The 16,053-nt window shown below is 39.3% G+C and overlaps 1 protein-coding gene across 1 annotated transcript in view; it reads left to right on the top strand.

Annotated features, from left to right (window-relative positions):
* Nucleotides 1–3,641: 3,641 nt before the first annotated feature.
* The window catches only part of LOC134387436 (zinc finger protein 124-like), a 51,845-nt gene continuing 39,433 nt past the window's right edge, over nt 3,642–16,053 (top strand). Inside the window, exons 1-2 of the mRNA XM_063109907.1 lie at nt 3,642–3,858; nt 5,158–5,204. Of these exons, the coding sequence (XP_062965977.1) occupies nt 3,642–3,858; nt 5,158–5,204 (264 nt within the window). The remainder of the gene's footprint in view (nt 3,859–5,157; nt 5,205–16,053) is intronic.

Below are 16,053 nucleotides of genomic sequence, written 5' to 3'. Positions count from 1 at the left end.
ATACTTGTAACGACTTTAAAGATGCAAGCATTACTGTTTCTAGCAATTCAATTAAATAGCAAATTGTAGACCAATCTTGCTTAAGAACATAGATGTAAAGATTATACATAACATGCTAGCAAAATGAATTCAAGGTTGTTATGACCAAATAGAACTTATTGAAGAATAAAACAATGGTTAAGTACTAGAAAATTGAAATTAATTCACAACACTAAATGGTTCAAAAGAAAAATTATATAATTCTTTCAAGAGATACAGAAAAATTAAATTAAATTTAGTTCCTTTTTATGATTTTTTTAAAAAACGAACTTTTAAAAAAGTCGAATTAAAGGGAATTCCTTTAACATGACAAAAAGAACCTATAAATGGTGAAATGTTAGAAACTTTTCCATTAAACTCAGGATTGAGATGTTAATTCCCATTATTACATTTTCTGTTCAATCTTGTCTAGAGGTCATAGCCAGGAAATTAAGGAAGGAAGGAAAGAAGGAAAGAAGAGAGAGAGATGAAGAAAGAAAGAGGAAAAAAGAAAGAACAGCAAGCAATCTTCAGGAAGAGAATATAGAAGAACATCTTTGTAACCTTGAAATAGGCAAAATTTTATAAACAACACACAAATAGCACTTAAATAAAATAAAATAATTATAAAAGAAAATTGGACATAATAAAAATTTTAAACCTCTGTTCAACAGACACCATTAATAATATGAAAAGGTAAGTTACAGACCGTGAGAAGATATTTAGAATGTGTTTGCCTGACAAAGAACTTTGTTACAGAATATATAAAGAACTTCTATAAATCAATAATAAAACATCAATCCAATTAAAAATAAGCAAAATATTTGAATAGGCACCTCAAAGAGAAGATATACAAATGGATAATAAGGACATGAGTAGATATTCAACATCATTCATCATCAGAGAAATGCAAAATTAAATTAAAGTTACATTACACTAAATTAAATTAAAATGCAAAATTAAAACCACTATGAGGTAGCACATCATACCCAAGGGAATGACTAAGACTAAAAAGTCTGATAACAACAGGTGTTGGATAGAATGTGAAGCAAATGGAAGTCTGATATGTTGCTGGTGAGTATGTAAAATAGTACTAACACTTTGGTTACTGGCAGTTTCATGCATGTGTCCTTAGAGACTTGAACAAGCATGCTCCACAGCATCTTTATTCATGTTAGCCAAAAACCGTGAACAACCACATGTCCAACAAAGAAAAAGGGACAAATACATATATTCATACAGTGGGAATACTGGAATAATATTCAACCATGACAAAGAGCAAGCTACTGATACATTCAAAGAGTGTATTTTTGCTACCTGCAGTTGGAGACTGAGAACTCTTTATCTACTAGCACAAGAAGCACAATGTACCTATGGGTTTTATCCAGTGACAAAGGATTGTAGGTGTGGGCTTATGAAAGCATAGCCGCCTTGCCTCAGGGCAGGACAACTCTGAAATCTCACTTCCACTCTACAACTCTGCTGCAGGAACAGCCTGGAGCTTCCTTGCATAGGCTCTGCCTGGAATCACATCCCGTCCTACTTTCCCCATTCCCATGCTGGCTTCTCCTGGGAGACCTTCTTAATAAGCCACTTGCATACTACTCCTCATCTCAGGCTGTACATCTAGGATCCTGAGCTAAGACATCCCACTATCCATGGGCCAAATTTAATTTTTAAAAAATTGTTTGTGATATTTAATTTTAAAACTGAGTATATTTGTACTGCATTTACTAGCCTTATTTTGTTCTTACCACTTCTTTCTGTTTTAATTGAGTCATGTTTTGTTTACTGATCTTCACTGACCTTCCCATGAAGGCATTTGAGTTTTTTACCCCTGACCTGTGGACTTTAGACAGGGAAGTGTAATTTAGGGCCCTTGACAATCCCACCCCATTATACACGTCTGGCTTCATTCCCCACCTCTCTGTCTCAGGCGCCCTCATTTCCTGCCACCACTTAATGTTTTTCCATTCTCTATTTCTACAGGCACTTGCTCACCTTTGTTTCTTTACATATTGTTTGTTTATTACGTTAGGTTCCCCTAGCAAAATCCTATTCATCAAGGCCCTTATCAAATGTCCCTTTCCAGAGCACCACACATTAGAGGAACTGATTAAAGACCATTGCAGGAGGAAGTTAGAGAGGCAAAGGGTAGGAGGGTCAGAAGGAGAGGTGAGGAGGGGAAGAGAGCAGAGATTTATCTTCTGGAATTCATGGAAGAATGCCAGGAGATAGAAAACCCCTTCAATTCTGTATAGCATTGGTGTGTTTCTACTTATTTCTGGGGAGGAGGTTTATGACTTTCATCTCGTAGATATCTTTACTAAGAGACAGAAAGGCAATGGGGGAGAGAGAGAAAAAAAGGAAATAAGAATTTTATAACATTTTCTACATTTCAGAACTATGCTTGGGCTCCTACTCACCATGATAACATCATGAGGTCTACAGCTGCTATATTTCCATTTTACTGATAACAGAACTGAGGTTCAGAAGGGTGAAAGTACCCTGATGACATACATCCTCTCCATGTCAGAGACAAGAGGTCCACCCAGGTTTAGGATATGCAAGATCATGCTTTTTATTCTACTGGCTTCCTTCTGGACCCAAGGCATCAAGTGGAGATATTTCCCAAAGGCTTTTGTGTGACTTCTGAAGGCCAGAGCAGGGCAAGATGCAGGCAAAGGATAACTGGTTGTGTCCCTTGTCTGCTCATAAAACTAAGGCTGCTTGGGGACGATGGTCATTGCAGTCAGAGCTTGCATTGACAACTTCATTAGGAAAAAATAAAAGTCTATAATAATCAGAGGTCTGAGAAGTGAGAGACAGAGAGAGAGAGAATTAAAAGTCATCAGCTCTATCACAACCCTGTGGCCTTCTTTGTTTCAACAAGTGTTCTTTATAATCACCTATACTTTAAAGCTGTGGTTCTCAAAGTGTGGTCTGAGGACCAGCAGCAATAGCATCACCTGGGAACTTTTTAGAAATGCAATTTCAGGCTCTATCCTAGACCTGTGGAATCATGCTCTGGGGGTAGAGCACAGAGATTCATTTTAACAAGCCCTCCAGGGAATTTGAATGCTTGTCTGAGTCTGAGAACCACTGATGTAAAGTATGCAAAACCCTCTCATTTAGTTTCTCAGTGGTTACTTTTGGAAACCTTGATTCTGTCCTTCTTGCTCCCACTGTACATTGAGGATACTAAGGCTTAAAAGGGATGCAATTGCCTGAAAAGAAATCCAGGTGGCTGGCTTTGTAGGACAGCCCTCTTCTCTGAATATGGTGTGTCTCCCACATATTCTCCTGGTGTCTCTGTGAGAGCCCCACCCACCAGAAGAATCAAAAGAAAGCTTTTCCACCTCCACTGTAAGCATTCACAGGCTTCCTGACAAGCCAATGGATACATAGAGCCTTGTATGACCCAAACTGATATGGGAAGATATATTCAGACCAATGCATTTGACTTCAGCTAGGAAAATAATTTGAGTGTCAAGTAGACTTTTGATCCATTAAAGATGTATATTTCCAATAGTTCCATGTCCTCTGCTCCAGGAGTCCCAGGTGACTCTGCTGCAGTCTCTGTTGCCCTGTGACCCACAGGTATTGGGAGATCCTCAGGGAAGATGCTGGGATACCCCAGACTCTGGGAAATGTACTCAATGGCATTTGAGGATGTGCCTGTGAACTTCACTCAGGAGTGGGCTTTGCTAGATCCTTCCCAAAAGAAACTCTACAGAGATGTGATGTGGAAAACCTTCAGAAACCCGGCTTCTACAAGAAACAAATGGGAAGACCAGGACAATGAAGATCAGTACAGAAATCATGAAAGCAATCTAAGAAGTCACATGGTAGAGAGACTCTGTGAAAGTAAAGAAGGTTGTCAGTGTGGAGAATCCTTCAGCCAGATTCCAAATTCTAATCGGAAGAAAATTTCTACTGGAGTAAAACCATGTGAATGCAGTATGTGTGGGAAAATCTTCATATGTCATTCATCCCCTCATATGTGTATCATTTCCTACACTGCTCACAAATATAAGTGTAAGAAATATGGAGAGAAGGCACATAAATGTAAATGATGTGGGAAAACCTTTGTTTCTGTCACAGATGTTCAAAGGCACATGGTAATGAGACAGGAGATGCTCAGTTTCCCAGAGTCTGGGGTCTCAGGCCTCTCCACTGTCTCAAACCGCTCACCAAAGTCTCAGGCCCTTCCTCTGGGCCCTGAGTTACTGTTGCATGTTGCACCTATTTTTAGCACCCAAGGAGAGATTGAGACAGCAAAAGGCATTGATCAAATTTAATTGATCAATGTCCACGGTAGAGCATGTGCAGACAAGGGGTTCCATAAGTGTTACATAACCTGGGAACACCACCTTAGTTAAATATTCAGAGACAGCAATGAAATGTTAGGTAGCCAATGATTAAAGGTAGAAGCCAGGGAAAAACAATGCAGCTACTCACTTTTGAGTCATTCTGCGCTTTGCCTGTGAAGTGTGTACTCTTTACTCTTTCTGTTAAACTCTCTTTCACTTTCTACTCTGATTCTGCTCTTGAATTATTTCCTGTGGTGGAGTCAAGAACCTGGTAGGGGACAGGGTCAAAAGGTCAGTGGTTTGACATACCCCAGACCCTCTCCTTTGGTGACAGTAACACACACTGGAAATGGACCTCATAAATGTGTGGTATGTGGGAAAGTCTTTGCTTTATTCTGTTTATTTTCTATATATAAAAGAATTTACATTGGTGGGGTACCTTATAAATTTAAAAGTTGTAGGAAAGCATTAAAATTTCCCATTGTCTTTGAATATACGAAATGACTTACACTAGAGAAAGCCCTATGAATGTAAAAAATGTGGTAAAGGCTTTACTGTTCTAGCTACCTTCAAATACATGAAAGAAATCATACTGGCAAGAAACCCCATGAATGTAAAAACTGTGGGAAGGGCTTCAGTTATTCCAGTTACCTTCACATACATGCAAGAACTAATACTGGACAGAAACCCTACAAATGTAAGAAATGTGCTGAAGAATTCAGTTTTTCCAGTTGTTATTGAATACATGAAAAGACTTACACTGGAGAAAAACCCTATGAATGTAAAAAATGGGTAAATGTTTCAGTTTTTCCAGTTCCCTTTTAAGACATGAAAGAAGTCACAGTGGAGAGAAATCCTATGAATGTAAGGAACGTAAGGAAGCATTTAAATTTCCCAATTCCTAAACGATAAATGCTGGCGAGGTTGCAGAGAAAAAGGAACTCTCATACACTGTTGGTGGGACTGCAAAATGGTGCAGCCTCTATGGAAAATGGTATGGAGGCTCCTCAAACAATTGCCGATAGATCTACCACATGACCCAGCTATCCCACTGTTGGGAATATACCCAGAGGAATGGAAATCATCAAGTCGAAGGTATACCTGTTCCCCAATGTTCATCACAGCACTCTTTACAATAGCCAACAGTTGGAACCAGCCCAAATGCCCATCATCGGATGAGTGGATACGGAAAATGTGGTACATCTACACAATGGAATACTACTCAGCTATAAAAACGAATGAAATACTGCCATTTGCAACAACATGGATGGACCTTGAGAGAATTATATTAAGTGAAACAAGTCAGGCACAGAAAGAGAAATATCACATGTTCTCATTTATTGGTGGGAGCTAAAAATTAATATATAAATTCACACACACACACACACACACACACACACACACACACACAAAACCGGGGGGAGGGAAGAATACATAACAACCACAATTACTTGAAGTTGATACGACAAGCAAACAGAAAAGACATTGTTGGGGGGGAGGGGAGGAGGGAGAAGGGAGGGAGGTTTTGGTGATGGGGAGCAATAATCAGCCACAATGTATATCGAAAAAATAAAATTAAAAAAAAAATAATAAAATAAATAAATAAATTTCCCAATTCCCTTTGAATACTTGAAAGAATTCACACTGGCAAAAAATCATATATTTATTGTAAAAAATGTGGTGAAGGCACTGGACATTCTAGTTCTCCTCAAATATATGAAGGGACTCACACTGGAAAATAACTTTATGACTGTAAAAAATGTGGTAAAATATTCAGATGTTTCAGTTGCATTTGAATACATGAAAGAGCTTATGGTAGAGAAAAACACTCTGAATGTAAGAAATGTGGTAAAGCCTTCAGATTTTCTAGTTCCTTTCAAATAAATGAAAGAACTCACATTGGAGAAAAACCCTATAAATGTAAGAGATGTGGTAAAGCCTTCAAATGTTTCTTTTCCCTTAGAAAACATGAAAATACTCATACTGGAAAGAAATCCTATGACTGTAAGACATTTGGTAAAGCCTTAGATGTTCCAGTTTTCTTTGAATACATAAAAAATATTCATATTGGAGAAAAAAATGTATAAATGTAAAAAATGTGGTAACGGCTTCAGATTTTCTAGTAATGTTTGGAAACATGTAAGGAGTCATACTGAAGAGAAACCCTTTTAATGTAAATAAAGTGGTGAAGCATTCAATTTTCCCAGTTGCTTTCAAGAACATGAAAGTACTCACATGGAAGAAAAACCCGACGACTGTTAAAAATGTTGTAAAGCTTGCAGTTTTTTCATATTTTTTGAAAACATTGAAGGACTCACACTAGAGAAATGCCTTATAAATGTAAAAATGTGGTAAGGCCTTCTGCTCCAGTAACATTTGAAGACATGAAAGAACTTATTCTGGAGAAAATATCTATGCACAGAATGTGGAAATGCTTTCATTCCTCTGCTATCCGTTCAAAGACACATGACAACACAGTGTAGTTGGACCTATAAGAATGCGTACTGGATTGAAACCCCAGTAGTTTGTAAAAAATAGGAAATTTTTAAATTTTAATAATTACTTCAAAAGTTTTGTGAAAACTTTCACTGGAAAAAAACACTGAATTCAAATAATGTGGAAAGCCTGACACAGATTTATTGTTGTATCATGCTCGAGAAAATTCAAATGAATCAAACGTTTAACAAGTTATAAATCTGCTGTGTTTATTAGGTGCTTATTCTTAAGAGGTCCTCTGGATTTTCAATTTCCACTTTTTTTTGCAAGGAATCACTGCAATGAGAATTCCATAGTTACTCTTTAAGCAATAGTACAGAATTTAATAGGAAGTAGTTTTTTTCTTGTCAGTAAGAAATATAATTTTTCTCCATCTAAATATGTGGATAGCTTTACTTTTTATTGAGTTATTTGTTCTGTGATTAATCGGTTATCGAAAAATAAATTTTTGTTAATTGTTGAGATTTTCTTACTGCCTTATGTGGCAAGCTCTGGGTATCTCTCACCTGTTATGTATATTCCACCTTTTTTGTTTATGGAAATAACTACTCTTTTTTCTTACGTAAAGAAATTCATTCATTTTTTCCTCCTAATAAAGAATTTGTATAAATTTGTAAAGAAAAAAAATATATATATATATATATTACATTTCCCCCAGAGAAATGAAATAGCCAAGTGTTTTTTAAAACTGTAAAATGCTTTAAAAAAATTTCAGTAGTGCTACCCTTTTGATTAGCATCTACTATGCACTGCTAAAAAAAACAAAGAGGAAAATAACTAAGTGATGTTCCCAATTTAATCGTGATCACTATTTCTCTCTTAACCCTTCAGTTAATTTCTGTTGATCTACAACAGTGGTTTTCAATCTTGGTTGCACATTAGAATCCTGGTAAATTTAAAATCCTGATGCCCAGGCCCTCACCCAGACCAATTAAATCAGAATGCCTGATGGAGGAACCAGATATTTTTTAATACGCCAAGTGTTCCAGAGCACAGCCATGTTTGAGAATCACTCTAGAAACTCCAGTCTGCTTAGCACGGTCTGCAAATGACTAGATGTTCCAGCTCCTGCTCAGCTGTGCAAAACTTCTCCCCAGAGCTCAGCTTCCTGACCTCTTTCTGGTCAACTGAATTTCAGTGGCTTCATCACTCCCAGGACTTTGCATCTGCTGTCGCTCCTGCCAGGATGCTCGCTTTAGCAGCTCATCCTGTTTCTGACTCATTGGCATCCTTCATGTCTCAGCCCACATGTTTCCTCCTCTAAAAGCAGTATGCGGGCCACTTCAATTAAAGTCATGTCTGATGTCATTCTCACCTATTACCTGGTTTATCTCTTTCAAAACATATTTTACAGACTTGACCCTATATTTACTGACTTGAGGGCTGTTCGTTGTGCCCCCTCTTAGTGCAGGATCCAGAAAGCAGAGGCTCTGCTTTTCTTGCTCACTGACACATCCCCAGTATCTGGAAGGGTGTCTACTTCAATGGTTATTCCTTGGACAAATGAATAAAGAAGAATGAATGAACTGAGAGGGTCCCAGTGATTATTCTTTGGAACTTTAATCATATTCAGTATTCAAACTCCAGTGTTCTGAGTCCAGATTCATTGATTTTTTTTTCCAACTCAGTCTCACCAACCATTTCTGCTTTCATTCTATTCACACATGTTTAAACCAACAAGGTTAGAAGAGACTCACTGTTCCTAATAAGGAAGCTGGGAGTTGGAGACTTGGAGTTCACCTTCTGTGATATGGCAAGGAGTAGGCAGGTAGGCACAGCACAAAACCAGCTGTGTAAATAGCATCACCTCCAGCCGAATTTAAATGAAGTCAGTAAATTATGCCTTCAGACCCTAAACCATTTTTTTCACCATGCTGGAGAAACAAAAAGGAGTGTGCAGAGAAGCAATTTCTCTGCCCGAGTATTTCATTAAAAAATGAATGAAAGGGGCCCCCCAAGGGAGATATGACCATGGGACATACTTTTCTTAAAAAATGGAATAATCACATTTTGGTTCACCTAGTCTAGTCAATTCTCACCATTAGCAATAATGGAGGGTCATGAGCTGGGATGAACTTCAGCCCGTCACATGCCCTGGAGGAGAAACAGAGGGGCAGGAGAGCCTCTGCCAGCAGAAGCAATAACACCCTTGTTTATAAGTCACCTTTGTCAACTCTTGGGGGATAACTATTATGAAAGTGTTGTTAATATTTTTCTCCCTCTCCATAGTTTCTGACAATGGAAATACACCTGTGGATATATTTTGTTGGCTTAACATGCACTGTAGAACCAGCATTTGCTCTTTTGCTACACAAAATAAAACAACTTCATACAATATCAGTACCAGAGAAGGCTAAGTCTGGGCAACCATTACTGAGCGTTGAATATCAGTATCTACCTAACTAGCATTTATTTTTAAAGAATGTTTAGAGGGGCAGGGGGTTATTTAACAATCATAATTTTATTAAGCCTTGTTATAATTCCAAGAGCAAAGAAAAAGTTTTTGTTTCCATTTGACAGAAGAGGAATCTGAAAAGAAAGGCTATGCCACTTGTCTATGATCCCTTAGTTATTTGGTGGCAGAGCTGGGATTCAGACCCAGGCCAAGCACAAGTCATAATACACCATAGACTTAAGGAGTCTCTATGAGTGCTAATAATAATAACAGTAATAGCTATTTATTATTATCAGGTATATGACAATGCTATGAAAAGTGCATTACACATATAATCTTATTCAAATCTCACAATAAGTCATTTAATTCTCACCACAACCCTATCAAGTAAAAAATGTTACTTTCTCTTTATAGATAAAAATACCAAGGGTCAGAAAGTTTAATGGCTTGCTTAAGGTAATACTCAGTAAGTGGCAGAGCTTTCATTCGGACACATATCTTTCAACCTCTTTTTGCTCTTCTGTAGTAATCCCTATGAACAAGACTAGAAATCACCATGCTTCTCATAGCACCAAGAACATCAAGCCCTAAGATTTGAAACTTGATTTGGCTACTAAGTCATCATGCCATCTTTGGATGAGTCCTCTCTCCTTTCCAATAGGTTGTTGGGCTGAACTCTGTCTACTGCATCTTAATTCCTGGTCTAGTGCTCATTTCCATCACACGCAAACTTGGACAAAACACACAACAACACCATCTGGCAAGCTGTCCAGTGGGGCTCTTTTAACGGTGAGATCACCTGGTTTAAAAAATTAAAGATGAAAGCAAACCCTTCCTGGACACAAGTCTCAGAAAGACAAAAGAGCAGGAGTGGCTGTTGGAGACAAGCAGGAGACAGTCCCATGTCTTTGTTACTGTCACTCCCAGGAAGAGGGGCCGTGGGTGAGTTCCCCACTCCACACACTGTTCACAAGGGCATCTGGGAAAACAAAATAAAAGCAAACAAAAAAACCTGGAGCTGAGAACATAATTACATAAACTTGAAAAATGAAGTAAAGACCAAATTAAGACAGTAAGCCTTAGGCACAAGTATAAGTGGAGGGCTATAAGCAAATCTCTTGTAGCAGCAAGTAAAAAGAAATATAAGGAGATCTTCTTATATTGGGGGGAGGAGATGTAGGCAGTAGCATAGAGGCAGAATCCAAGGGTTTCAGTTTCCCCACAGTGCCCCAAACAGACACCATGGTGACAGCAGCAGTGGCTGACCGCTCCCACAGGCAGCATCTGAGCAGGGCCTGTGCTGTGCACTTTGTGTGCATCAACTCACAGAGCCACACTCAGCCCCATGGTGGAGGCACTACCATCATTGTATAGAGGAGCAAATGGACTCGGATGCTAAAACCTCATCCAGACCAGGATTCAGAACCAGGCCATGCTGAGCTCTTGCTCCTAACCACTGTGATAGATTAGTTTAAGAACAGCTCTTGTCATTGACTGTAGTCCAGACAAGTGGAAACCCTCTTCCGTCAAGAGATAGGACAGTGTGCTCAACTACGGTGGCTGAATTTGTAAATGTGGCCCTCTCTGCTTTCTTTCTCAGTCCCACACTAAGTACTGCCTTTGCCCAATTTCTTAACCACCTCTGCTAAGTCCTTGTCCTCCCTCCTCAGTATGTGTGACATTTGCTTCCTCCCCTATACTCACACTTCTCTATTTGGCTATTGGCAGCCTATTGATAAACTAATTGATTCATTGATCTTCAACATCTCCTGAGTGCACACTGAAATGCCACTCTCAGTCTGAGGTGCTGAGCACAAAGAGGGGTACAGGGCAGGGTGTAGAGGGAAGCACAGGACACCCCCAGGGAGCTCATGGAACAGTGAGGGCAATGTGTAGGCAGGCAGATGGGGTGAAGCAGAGGAAGAGTACTCAGAAAGAGCCCCAAAGTTCCCCCACAGGAAGGACATTAGGTTCTCTACAAGTGATGGATGTTGGAGATTAAAGACTGTTCCATCTTGTCTAGGATAGTGTACAAAGAAAACCTGTGATGCTCAGACTCTGCCATGCATGAAAATCTCTGGGAGACTGGTGGAAAACACAGAGCATAGGCCTCATGAGCACCTAGGCTGTAGATTCTAATATGATGGTCTGGGACCTATGAGGAACCTAATTTAGTAAAAAAAATCTCAAGGTGATTTCATTTCAGGTGGTCTGAACTGCAGCAGGCAGGCAATAAATACTTGCTAATAAATACATACAAACTTACCTACATAGATGTTATAGAAATAGACAAATACACGTTTATTAGCAATTCCATATGGACAGTATTTCATACTCCCCCCAATATAGTTACTGCATGAGCATCACTGGGGAAAAAAGTCCACTTACCTGGAACCCTAGGAACAACTGAAATAAAAGATAAACACACTTATCTCAAAATTGTAGTAAGAGGTTGTATAAGTACATTTCTGTTTCTCATAATGGAATACCTGAAACTAAGAAGTTTATAAAGAAAATGAAATTTGTTTCTTACAGTTTGGTAGGCTGGCAAGTCCAAGGTCCAGGGGGTACATCTGGTGAAAGCCTTCTTGGTGTGAACTCTCTGCAGCATCCCATAGAGATGCAGGGTGTCATGTGGGGACAAAATGTCAAAAACAAGCAAGCAAATATTCTCACTCGCTCTCCTTATAAAGCCCTTAGAACCACACCCATGACAATCCATTAAACCATCAACCCATAACTCCAAGAATGGATCAATACATTCATGAGGACATAGTTCTTACAATCTAATCACCTCTTAAAGTCCTCACCTCCCATCACCATATTGAAGGTTAAGTTCCAACATGATTGTTGGGGGACATCCAAACCACAGCAGAGTCTTTATGAATAACAGCATAAATGTTCACCATTGTGAATGTGACTTGAAACATCTGTACTGAGACCCCGAGAAGGCCTGAGTTGGTAGAGCTTGCTCCCCTTCTCCTGCCCACAGTGCTTAATTTCTCTTCATAACTGGCCACTCAAGGCCAGTGTCCACCTTGATGCTTCACTAAAATCTGCAGCCCATGCTGTATCTTAAAAGCACCACAATTTTTTAAAAAAATTTTTCTTCCATTGAACTGTCATTGCTCCTCTACTTAGATGCTGACTGTGCTTCTCCAGCTAATAAACCAGCCCCCAAATCTTGATTGATCTTGATCTCCTAGATGTCCACATATTCCATAGATGTTATTGTCTAATTAGTCACCCATTCACCAAAACTTATCTAAAGTATTTATTCATGCATGCTGCAACTATTTATTGAGCAACTACTACATGCCCAGCACAGTTTCAGGCACTGTGTACCTTGTAATGGAAAGTCAGACATAGTCGTCCAACCACAGAGAGCTTGGGAAGACAGACATTAAAAAATATCTACAAATAATTAACAATATGAAGTAGTTTTAAGGGAAACTAACAGGGCATGGAAATAGAAAAAATAACACAAGTGATAGTTTAGGCGAATCTGAGGAGTTAGAAAACAGAACATAGCATCCCCTGAGTCTGGAAGGGGCTTGGTGTCTTTAAGAAATTGCAGATCAAGGTGAGCGGATGGTGAGAAGAGGGAGGAAAAGTGTGAGACCAAGTTGAAAGGTAAGATGGGCTACATGACCTGAGACCTTGTATCCATGGACAGTGCATTCCAATTGAACATAAAATGCAGTGGAAAGTCACTGAAGGGTTTGAGCAGGAACATGACAGGACTTGTTAAGATCCCTCTCATGTGAATATGCCACGTACTTTATCCATTCATCAGGTAATAGATATTTGGGTTGTTTTCACCTTTTGGCTATTATGAATAGTGCTGCTATGAACATTCATGTACAGATTTTTGTTTGACTACCTTTATTCAGTTCTTTTCGGTATATACCTTACAGTGGAATTGCTGGGTCATGTCGTAATTACATGTTTAACTTATTAAGAAAATGCCAAATTTTTCCATAGTGACTGCACCATTTTACATTCCCACCATCAATGTATGAGGGCTCTAATTTCTTCACATGCTACAACTTAGATGAAGCTCAAATGCATTATGCTAAATGGAAAAAGCCAAACACGAAAGACGACATATTGTATGATTCGTGGTCATTGCATTGTCCATTCATGGTCTGGACATTGTACGAAATGTCCAGAATAGACAAATCTGTTGAGACAGAAAGCAAATTAGTGGTTACCAGGGGCTGAGGGAGAGGCAGAATGAGGAGTGACTGCTTAGTGGGGGCAAGGCCTTTTGGGGTGAGGAATTAGAGTCCTGATTCTAAGTCCTGAAATTAGCAGTGATGGTTACAAAACACTGAGGATGTATTGAATGCCACTGAATTGTATACTTTAAAATGATTGAAATGGTATTTTTATAACTGTAATTTTTTAAAAAAGGATGTCTGACAAGTGCAGGGAGAATTAAGTAAGAGGGAACATAGAGAGGGACGTAGAAAGAGATGCATGGTGCTGACTTCAGTAGTCCAGGTGAGAGGTGATAGAGTAGTTCTGCAAAGGGGAATGGAATTCTATCCGACTGACACCTTGTTCTTTTTTAATGCAACTTGTTTTTCACAAATTTGATCCCTTGTTATTCCTTTTTAATGCAACTCCTTTTTCTGTTGCCCATAAATTTAATCCTCATGTTCACTGGTTCATCCCTAGGTCTCTCCTCCCACTGAGTCCTCTGTTGTACTGGAAGCATCCATGTCTTATTACATTTGTTAAATAAATAAAATAAATCAGTAGCATCAGATAGCTTAAGGCCATGTGTGCAAACCTGCTGAGCAGCTTTCCTCATTATATCCTTCCTCCCTGTTTCCTATCCCAGCCAACTTAGGGTCCCAGACTTCATGGAAGTAAGAAGGCCCTAAAATCAATACAGTATTTAATGGGAAGGCACTGAAGTGTGGCCAGCCCAGAAGCAATCTGCTGACTCAGAAGCATCAGGAGGGCTTCTTAGGCCTGGATGCTGCTGGCCCGAGCAGCAGTGGAAGCCCCAGACAGACAAATTGCAGTCATCAATCCCAGGGAAGAAAGACTTGCCTCCTACCTCCTGTATCAGCAGGAGGGAGAAAGAGTTGCAACCTGGTAGCTCTGTCTCTGAAATGGTAATGAGGATCATTCCTGACATTGGATAATAGTGGACTTGAAAGCAAGTCAGAAATCACCGTGTGTTTCCTGTTAGCAGCCTGACTTATATGTTGCAGGGTCAGCACAGGCCAGGCCTGTTGGTGTAACTTTGTGGAGAAGGTGCCATGATCCCATTAATATGGACTCTGCCTCCTCCAACTGTAACATGGATAAGCATGCTGTCATCACTGTGCAGCAAAGATCAGGTACACAACAGACTTGTGCAATCATCATTCACTACATTCTCCTCTCATATAATATAACCTTGCACACTAGTTGCACTGAAGCTTGGTGCTTGGCTTCATTGCATTTCATTATGTTTTTTAAAAAGCATTTTATTAGCTATCCCTCAGTAGAAATCAAAGTAGCAGGAGGATAAGACTATGGTCTTTAAAGTCATGCAAACTGATATTTACCTATTGGCTCTACCACGTACTAGTTGAGTGACTTTAGGAAGGTTACTTAGACTCTTAAAGCCACAGTTTCTCATCTGGAAAATGGACATGATGGTATCTACTTCATATAACTGCTGGGGAGTATATGATATACTTCTATTAAGTATGTATCACAGTGCCTGCATACAACAAATGTTTAATAATTTTTTTCCTGTTATTATTGGAATCATTGTTTTATGCAAAAGTAGAGAATTCCATTGCTATACTGATCTCACCGAGGATTAGTGAATGTCAGCATCTACAAATAACTGACTTGCTTTGTTCTTTACTTTTTTCTTACCTGAACCCATGTTCAGTACTGACCAGGAGTCCTGGCTTGAGTCAAAGCTATATTTATTCTAGTTCTAGTGGGGAGAGTACTGCCATGAACCCTGGAGAAGGGACCTTACCCACAGGAGAGAAAGGTGAGGCCCACCCATAGGTCACTTGGAACAAGGGAAGGGGGATTTGGAGAGAAGCACAGTGCTTATCCCTCTGGGCACCCTCCTGGTGTGACTCCCCCGAGTCTTAATCTATTGTGTATGTCTCAACCCAATCCAACAGAGAGGGTACTTTCCTGGAAGATTCTTTCAAAGGACATGCCTAGTGAAATGTTCTCCCTCCTTTTGTGACCCATTGCTCTAGAAAGCCATGATTACTGCAGAGTGATGACTTATGGGTTTATGTTGTATAGTAGGCACAGGGCTGAAGAGAGGTTGGAAACCACCTCACTAAGGTGAGGGGCTTTCAAGAAAGCTTTCACTGCAAGTGAAATCTAAAGACTGGATTAAGTGAAAGAATGTTTATACCAGCTTAATTCATAGTGGGCCCAAACTGGAAATATTTAGATGTCCATCAATAGTAGAATGATGAATATGCTTTATGATTTCATTTACACAAAGTTCATAAATAAGCCAAATTAATTGATGGCAATACATGTGGGAATAATGGCTACCTTATTAAGCAGGTGACTGGAAGGGGGTACAAATGGAGTGCTGGGATGTTCCATTTCTTGATCCACGTGGTGGTTACACAGATGTTTCATTTCGTGAAACTTATTTGGGTTCTAAATTTAGGATCCATGCACTTGTCTGCATGAGGGTACTTCAAAAAGTTCATGGAAAGATTTGTATTATATTTCAATTCTATTTTTCCATGAACTTTTTGAAGTGCCCTTGTATGTGTTATTTTTCGAAAAGAGAGAGAGAGAAGGAAAGAGGAAGTTTACTTAAAGCTGAAGCACTGG

This window comes from Cynocephalus volans, chromosome 10 (assembly GCF_027409185.1).
Source record: "Cynocephalus volans isolate mCynVol1 chromosome 10, mCynVol1.pri, whole genome shotgun sequence".
Taxonomy (NCBI): Eukaryota; Metazoa; Chordata; class Mammalia; order Dermoptera; family Cynocephalidae; genus Cynocephalus; species Cynocephalus volans.
This window is presented reverse-complemented; position numbering and strand designations above follow the sequence as displayed.